Below are 9066 nucleotides of genomic sequence, written 5' to 3'. Positions count from 1 at the left end.
ATAAACAGCTTTACTTTTAAGTAAATTCTATGTGTCAGGAACTGTGCTCAGTGCTGGAGATACAAAGATAGATAAGCCATTGTTCTTAGGGAGGCTCAGAGTTGAGTGACGAAAGAGACATGTAAAAATATAATAGCAATAAGGCAACAGTATAATGTTGTAATGAAGTTAGACACAAAATACCAGGGGAATGTAAGAGGTCCCCAAAGGGTGGTCTTCAGGTTGCTGAGAGCCTGTTGGCACGTTTCCTCTATGTGTAAAACATGATACTTAGGAAGATAAGAAATCTGAAAGAGGACACACTCAAAATACAAAAATGCCTTAAGTAGACAGGAATAATTAACCATAACTAACACAAATCAATATATATGGCAAGTATAAAGTATTTCAGATGCAGAACAACTGCATGAATGTATGGAAGGGACTGTCAGGGATAGCAGCGTAAGTAAACTTAAGATCTACTGTTGATTGTAAGCTCAACATGAGCTTCGAACCTTATTTTCTTAGCTGAAGTTAAAGGAGTAAAGTATCCAGCATAAGGGTGAGTATTCTGCTCCTCTTGTGGTTGGCACATGTCTTAGCGCCAGTCTTCATTCATGTAAGAGGGAGGTTGGGAATTACATTGTATGGGCAAAATGGTGCCAACAGAATGATGAAAGGCCCTAACCCAAATCTAGTAATGACTGATGGAACTGGGATTGTTGAGAGACCAGATGACACAGGAAAGGATGACTTAGGTGTTCTCAAATACTTGACAGGCTCTCATATTGAAATGATGCTGAACTTATGCTGTCCAAGACCACAGTCAGCATATTCTCATTTTTAATCCAGATGTTGATGCAGTAACACATCCCTCCATAATCTCACTCTCCTTTCCAGACAGATGCTCCAAGAATATAAGAGCCATATGTGTCTTGCTCACTTGGTAACACAGTGCGTTGCTCAGGGAAGATAGTCATGAAATTCTGTTGTAGGAATGAATGAATGTATACATTATTTCATATTTCTCCAAAGGACAGGGGTGAGACCCAAGGGCAGAAGTGTGAAGGGAGATGATAAATAAAATCACTTAATTTGGCTATTTATTTGGATCTCCATGTAAATAAAGATGCAAATGATTCAGATTTTTTAATTTCAACCATTACTCACCTGTTTGGAAAGGAATTTTTATTACCTTTAAATTTTTTCTTCCATGATTGTTGTTAGTCAAAGAAGAGGTAGTTGGGTCTTAGGAGGCCTAAATTGGCATTGTCTTTTTGATTGACCTTGCAAGAGCTTGTGGTTTGTGGCTTCCTAAGAATGGGAGGAACATTGGGAAGGCCTAGATAAGATTTTGTTGGATTTTATTGGCAATTTTTACCTGTAAATGATGGCCCCAAGTGTGTCTGGACATTTAGGGAAAAGGTTGTTGAGGTTTGGCGTCCATTCTCTATTCATTCAAGCTTTTTTTCAAAGGGACCACTTGCATGTTGTGTAAAAAAGAGAAATAAATACTGGTTGCAGAACCATAAGTGAGCTGAGTAGTTCTAGGATTCTGGAGGATTCAGTCTCTAAGCCACTGGCCTATTTTACCCAGGATGGAATGGCCACATGCATTGACCAAATTGCAGAATCGAATCCAAGAATACTGATGTTTTATGCATCACTTAGACTTTGCTGCTTTCTCCCTTCTGGTCTTAAAAGTGTTGGATATGGTAACATATAATCCAGATTAATCAGAGCTTTAAAAAGTACCATTTCCCTTAAACTAGCATGTTACAGTTGGTCAGCAGATCTTGCAGACTGTTAACTCTTATAGCTCATGAAGACATGTGAGATGTTGAGAAATGTCACTCAGTTGCTAAGGGATGACAAACCCTGGCTTTAAAGCTTATTTAATTTCCCTATCTGACCAAGGTCAAGAAAGGAGTCAGACATCAGTTCCTCCATTGTCTAGCCTCTATTGCTGTAAGGTCATCTTACTTATGGAGCATCTCAAAATTCTTGTGGATTAATATTAGCATTCAGGGAGAGAAAGAAGGCATGAGTTTGATCCCCCACCAGAGAGCTTCCCCACATGGCGCAGCAGACCTCTCCTGTCTTGCCCGCTGCTCCCCTCAGCAGTGTATTTCATCAGTCTGCCTGTTCTGTTCCCCACTCTGTCTCTGGTGAATCCTCTCACCCTCTGCACCTCTGATCTACACCCCAGTTCTTCTATGCATAAAAGAATAAATCTTTTAAAAAATTGCTTAAGGGCCTCCCCTGGTGGCGCAGCAGTTGGGCGCTGGGCTGCGAAGCTGCCCGCAGCCTCTGCAGCACCAGTTCGATCCCCAGCCGCTGGCGAGGGTCCGCAACGGACCTCTCCTGCCATGCCCGCTGCTCCCCTCAGCAGTGTATTTCATCAGTCTACCTGTTCTGTTCCCTGCTGTGGCTCTGGTGAATTCTCTCACCCTCCTGCACTTTTGACTGTACCCAGTGCTTGCATAAATAAATAAATAAATCTTTAAAAAAAATTGGTTAAATGCATTTGCAGTTATCTCAATGAGAAGGCCCACAGTGATGATGATAACAATAAAAGCTAATATTTATTTTAGCATGTCTTCTGTGTCAAGCATTGTGCTAAGCACATAACATCTCTTATGTAATTCTCACAACAATGCCATGAGGGAGATGCTATAAAGATCCCCTTCCAATAGATGAGGAAATTCATTAGCAGCAAAGTTAAGAAACTTGTTTGTTTGAAGTCATATAGGTGTTACTGATGGATTAATAATCCTGAGCACCTTCACTGCCAGGTTAGGCTATCTAATTCCTTACTCTTGTCTGATGCTAGCATCATGGAGGGGTGGAAGCCAAAGGAGAGCAACTTGTTTTCCAAACCATCATTCTATTTTTATTTAAAACTTTAATATTGTTAAAAGATATTTTTGTAGTGTTCACATTGTATTTCTTTTTTTTTTTAAAGATTTATTTGTTTATTTATACAAGCACTGGGTACTGTCAGAAGCGCGGGAGGGTGAGAGAATTCACCAGAGCCAGAGCGGGGAGCAGAACAGGCAGAAGGACCGAAGTACACTGCTGAGGGGAGCAGCGGGCAGCAGGAGAGGTCTGCGCGCCATGTGGGACCCTCGCCAGCAGCCAGGGATCGAACCTGCACTGCAGAGGCTGCAGGCAGCTTCGCAACCCAGTGCTCAACCGCTGCACCACCGGGGAGGCCCTTCACATTGTATTTCAATTGGTTTCAATTATTCAGATTTCTTGATGATGCAGCTACCTTGAGAACCACATTCTATAATAATGTAATTCTGTCCAGAAAGTATTGGCTATAAGCAAGTAATATCCACATGAATCACATTTTGTATCTGCTTTCTTTGAAGTTGGTTCTGGCTGGGCCATTATTACAGAGTTTGAAAGGGGTTAAGACAAACTGCTCTGAGTCTTCTGAATTTTAAAAATGGTATACCTTTAGCCCATTAGTTGGAAGAATGACAGCAATAATAGGTAGCACTGATGCAGTGCTTATCTTTTGCCAGGTACAATTCCAAGCACTTTATGTATTTAATCCCCAGGACTCCACTATGAAGTAGGCATTATTATTAGTCTCATTTCACAAGTAAGGAAACAGAGGCAAGCAAGATCAAATAGCTCATCCAAGTTCACATAAGAGACATACTGGCACTTTGGGTTAGACCCAGTTGTGTGACAGGCTTGGGGGTTAAGAAATTTTTAGTTATTAAATTTTTAGGAGTTTAGCGAGCCAGTTGTTCAACTCAACCACTATTAACAATCAAGTTATATAAAGGTACAATTAAATACATTTTAAACAAAGGTTAAAATTTCATCACTTCCTCATTACTCTTAAGTATTCTTGAGGTTATGTATGTCTCCTTTGTGTGGATGATGAAATACATATAAGAACATATTAAGATAATGGCTTGCTACTACGCGTCTCTTTCTAACATATGTTCATGTTGGTAGCATTCAGTCTATTGCTGTAGAATATATACATCACAGAAATCAGCAGTTGCTCCAAATAGAGTCTTAACCTTCTCCCTACAAAGGAGGGGAGACCCTCCCCTTACAAAGAGTTAGTTGTTAAACACTGACCAGCATACCACTGTACAGACAAAGCCCCCAACTATAAACATGGAAACTGAAGAACCCAAAGAGGTGAAGTAAAGATATATTTTATGTATGTATATATGTATGTATGTATGTATGTATGTATTTTTTTAAGATTTATTTATTCAGTTATTTTTAAAGATTTATTCATTTATGCATACAAGAACTGGGGTACAGACCAGAGGTGTGGGGGGTGAGAGGATTTAGCAAAAACACAGTAGGGAACAGAACAGGCAGATTGACCAAAGTACACTGCTGAGGGGGGAAGCAGGCAAGACAGGAGAGATCTGCTGCACTATGTGGGTATCTCCCTGGCTAAGGATCGAACTTGTGCTGCAGTGGCTGCAGACAGCTTCATAGGTTGCCTCTTAACCCCTTGTGCCACCAGGGAGGCCCGAAAGATATATTTTCAAAATGTAATTAAGAAGTGTGATTTTGGAGACAGATTACCTGAATCATGGTTGGTCACTGACTGGCTATAAAAAACTAATATCTCACCCCCTTGGAGCCAGCACCACGGCCATGTCTTCTAGGGCCAGCCTGAACACCCTGCAGCACCTGGTGGGGCAGCTCAAGCTGGAGGCTGGCGTGGAGCGAATCAAGAGCTCCTGAAACCCACGGAATTGCTTATGAGATGATACAGGAGTTTTGTTATTTAATGAGGCAACTTTTGGAGTGGGCTGGTTATTGGAAGAACCAACCAAGTGATTAAAACATTGAAACTTGCAATCCCCTCTCACCCACCTGGGAGAGGTGCTAGAGGTTGAATCCACTGCAAATGGCCAATGATTTAATCATCATACCTATGTAATAAAGCCTCCATAGAAACCCAAATGATTGGGTTCAGAGAACTTCCAAGGTCTCCCTGGCGGCAACAGAGCTTCAACAGTACTGCATGCAGAACGCCTGCAACAACGCCCTGCTGGTCATCGTTCCAGCTGGAAGCAACCCCTTCCCGGAGCCCAGATCCTGCGCTTTACTCTGAAGACTGAGCTGTAATTTGCTGCTTGGTTGTTGCTCTGAGGACCAGTGACTGCCCTGAGAAGACACTCCATTCCTACCACCAGCTGTGATTTCTTTCCCAAAAGCTTTCAAAACATACCTCTGAGATTTAATGGAGGAAGAAATGTAGCTCCTGGGGGAAACTTATGGAAGACGTTCATTGAGGAATGCTTTCAACAGCAATGCAACGAATGCCTGCCTTCAAGTCTCATGGAAACATGTTTGGCCAGCCAAGCAACTTAGATGTTTCAGACCTGTTCTGTGGCCCTATAGCAAAATTCTACAGAAATTGACGTGTTTCTATTCAAATAAGGAAATTGGGTGAAACCATAGACTTTTAAGTAATAATGGTCTGGTTTGTGGGTAAAGTACTTTATACTTAAACAAATACCTTATCATCAAATATACCAAAATGCACCTCTCTCATAAGTGAATTCCTGGTGTTTCTATACCTGGAATATTATGTATTTTATTTACTGGTTTATATTTTGGGAAGGAAACATTTTTGTTTACTTAAAAAAAAACTGCATATTTGTAACTTGTTGTAAGATTTTTATATTATAACAAAATTTGTTCTTTCCTCATTTCTAAGTGAAGGGCCTCCCCTGGTGGTGCAGCGGTTGAGCGCTGGGTTGTGAGACTGCCCGCAGCCTCTGCAGCGCCAGTTAGATCCCCGGCCACTGGCGAGGGTCCCACAAAAAAAAAAAAAAATAAAGAAAAACACAACCCAATTTCTAAGTGAAGACAAGCAAGTAAAATTAGGGGAAGAGTAAGTATTAATGAAATGATAGGTGGACTTTTCTAAATGAGGAGGTTCTCTTATTTTTAACACTAAGTATGGGAAATATTTCTTAGCAAACTTGTTTGAAAAGAATAATGTTTATATAAGATTGTCCCCTTCTGTGTTTGAAGCAGAGTTGATCTTTGTTTTTTAAATGCCTCTATTTTATAGTTGTGGTTGTACTTTAAAAACAATATTACTTCATGTCTTTAAAAAATGTTAAAAATATAACCTACAGGATATTGCAATGGTTAAAAACAAAGTAGTATACAAATGTTGCAAGTGAAATGCATTCTTACACATGTGTTTATTTGGATAATATGCCTTTGATTTAACTTGTGACACTTTTAAAGACTATTTTGTGTTTGTAATAATAGTCTCTGAAGAGCTTGGAAATAAAATTTCTGCATAACTCATTTTCTACCATTTAAAAAAAAAAACCCTTATATCTTACCTTAGGATTTTCAGCTCCTATGCCTTGCTAGACACCATACAGTTTAAATTAAATTCACATGGTTTAAAAAAATTTTAAAATCCACAAAATAGAAAAGATTGTCATGTAAAAATGAACTATATCATCATTTATTTTCAGTGCTAGTGGTTGCAAAATCCCTACTAAATCTTAGATATTTTAGGAATATTTAGTGGTGGGTCTCCTCTGGTGGCACAGGCAGTTGAGCACTGTGCTGTGAAGCTGTCCACACGGGTTTGATCTCTGCAGCATGGGTTTGATCCCAGCGGGCCGGCGAGGGTCCCACATGACAAGGCAGACCTCTCCTGTCGCGCACCCACTGCTCCCCTCAGCAGTGTATTTCCTCAGTCTGCCTGTTCTGTTCCCCGCTCTGTCTCTGGTGAATCCTCCCACCCTCCCGCACTCTGGCCTGTACCCCAGTTCTTGTATAAATAAATAAATCTTTAAAAAATATTTAGTAGTAAAATTTAAGGTGCTAAACAGAAGTGCATTGCATTATTTCATGATGACTATAAGGGATTATCTTCCCGAGGGCAGGAAGAGCCATCCAAAAGATATTCATTCACTCATTCTTTCTCCTACTTACAGGCAGGATATGAGGACCAACAGATGAATTTGACAGATGCCTGTCATCTACAATCTTATAATATAAGGGAAGAAACAGTGATGCAAATAACTAATTATAAATATTTCACTCCTTATTTTAAAACATGTTCTTTGAGACAATAAAGAATGGGTGATTATCTTGAAGAATTAAATACTAAATGTTTCTGTGAGAAGGTATAGAAAAACATGATTAATTCTGAAAGCCTAAGATCAAAGGCTTCTTCTGTACATTGAGGATGTTTTCAGGTTTAGTGCTTGTTGGTCACAGAAAACTGTGGCAGAGTGTTGTGGCTGTTCTTAAGGGAAGAGTGGGTTTTTAATGTGTGGGGGAGAAAGATTTTGGGGATTTTTGTTTTCTTTTTCTTTTTTTTCCGAAAGATTTATTTATTTATGCAAGCACTGGGTACAGTCAGAAGCGCGGGAGGGTGAAAGAATTCACCAGAGACAGAGGGGAGAGCAGAACAGGCAGACAGACAGAGGACACTGCTGAGGGGAGCAGCGGGCAGCAGGAGAGGTCTGTCGTGCCATGCGGGACCCTCACCGGCGGCCGGGGATTGAACCAGCGCTGCAGAGGTTGCGGGGCAGCTTCACAACCCAGCGCTCAACCGCTGCGCCACCGGGGAGGCCCAATTTTTGTTTTCTTTTGCTTAGCTTTACTAAGAAGAGGATTAAGTTAAGCACTATCTGTGTCAAGAAGCATGTGGGCTTCAAAATAAGCAGCTCTGGAGTTGGAATTTGGAACTGGAGTCAGGTCTTGTTTTGTCACCAATTATTTTGGGAAGCCATTTTCCCTCTCCAGATCATCTGTATTTGGGGCTTAAATAAATGATCCATAGGATGCTTCATCTCATAATATTTACAGATTATCTTGGGAGAAAGATGGGGGGAAGGGAAGAATTGCATTGACAGTTATTTTCATTTTTCAAGGTCCCTACAACATAGTGTTGAGAATGGAGGAAAAGATAGAGCTGTTGGAGGCTGGGATGGCTCTCCACACCGCTGCTGAACAGTCCTGTCATCTTTCCTGGATCTATTTGCAACAGTCTGGCTCAGGATGCACCCAAATCATGGTAAAACAAGTGATGCTGTAGAAGAATCTTAACTCTTTGGAATGGTCTGTCGCAACTGCAGAGGAAGACTATGGTGTAGGAATTTTTCTTTAAATGTGCAAATACGCTAAGTTATAAAGTGCTTTTCTCTTATTTCACTTAAACCTGGATTTTCTTAAAAATTTTTTCATTATCCTCCCGGTAACTTCCAGCCTCCCCGCCCCCATCATCCTGCACATATATCCCAGGACTTATTATGTGTTGCTTTTCCAGCTATGTGACTTTAATTACACAAATTCCCAGAAGGCCAAACATTTGCACAGATAACATGAAGGGTTACTGATTAATTTTGTGATTTTTTTCCCTTTTTCCCCCCATGTGGAACTCTCATGGGTTTCACAGCCTTATAAATTCGCCCTTGTTCTTTGTGTCTTCTGTGAGTACCTGGGAAAGAGCTGTTTCAAGAAAGTGTACCTTTAACATTCCTGGTGTTGGAAATGCTTAGGGGTCAGAGTCAAGTGTGGGTGCACATGTGCAGCTCACATTGTGCGGCGAGAGGGGCCTCTTGCTATGTCTCATATGCCATTCACAACTAGCGTTATTTTCTCTGACAGAGGAAGCCTTAAGGTTTCCATCAGCTATTTGTCAGCAATAGCACAAGAGATGTTAAAATCCATCTTACCTTCGGTGCATTGCTATGACCTGAGGAACGATGTGCTATGTCTTGACCTTCACAAAGCCGTGCATCTCCCACGGTGAACTGAGGAATTAAAAACACCAGGTATGCACATGAAGTCTCAGTCTACCTAGACTGGGGTGGATTTCAGAAGATTCCCACTTGTGCAATCCACCAGCCTTAATTACCCAGCTTATGCATCCATACCACCTTTGTGTTTCCAAGAATAAAATATTGATGGAGATGAGGGAAGACACTGATAGAAAGGAGACCCCATTCTGTTGTTAGTTGTTACACGCTGATGGAGGAGGAAGGGTCCGCTACAGGCAAAGGATCGTAAAGTCTCCGGGAAAATGTTTATAACCTTTTATTATTACAA

General features: G+C 40.9%; 1 protein-coding gene across 1 annotated transcript; it reads left to right on the top strand.

Annotated features, from left to right (window-relative positions):
- Positions 1-4623: 4623 nt before the first annotated feature.
- On the top strand, positions 4624-8148 carry LOC119238256 (guanine nucleotide-binding protein G(I)/G(S)/G(O) subunit gamma-10-like). The gene is made up of 4 exons (XM_037501955.2): positions 4624-4694; positions 4951-5466; positions 5696-5872; positions 7890-8148. Exons 1-2 carry the CDS (start codon positions 4624-4626, stop codon positions 5084-5086), a joined length of 207 nt encoding a protein of 68 aa, XP_037357852.1. The 3' UTR covers positions 5087-5466; positions 5696-5872; positions 7890-8148.
- The last annotated feature ends 918 nt before the right edge of the window (positions 8149-9066 follow it).

The sequence above is a fragment of the Talpa occidentalis genome, unplaced genomic scaffold (genome assembly GCF_014898055.3).
Source record: "Talpa occidentalis isolate TD23 unplaced genomic scaffold, MPIMG_talOcc4v2.1 talOcc4.11, whole genome shotgun sequence".
NCBI classification, from domain to species: Eukaryota; Metazoa; Chordata; class Mammalia; order Eulipotyphla; family Talpidae; genus Talpa; species Talpa occidentalis.
The sequence above is the reverse complement of the archived record's forward strand: the minus strand, read 5'-3'. Positions and strand labels throughout refer to the sequence as shown.

Excerpts from the sequence above, each read along its gene's own strand:
- LOC119238256 (XM_037501955.2), top strand. The coding sequence starts at position 4,624 with ATGTCTTCTAGGGCCAGCCTGAACACCCTGCAGCACCTGGTGGGGCAG. Across the intron at positions 4,695-4,950 it reads AAGCTGGAGGCTGGCGTGGA|AACTTCCAAGGTCTCCCTGG; the intron begins GCGAATCAAGAG and ends TTGGGTTCAGAG.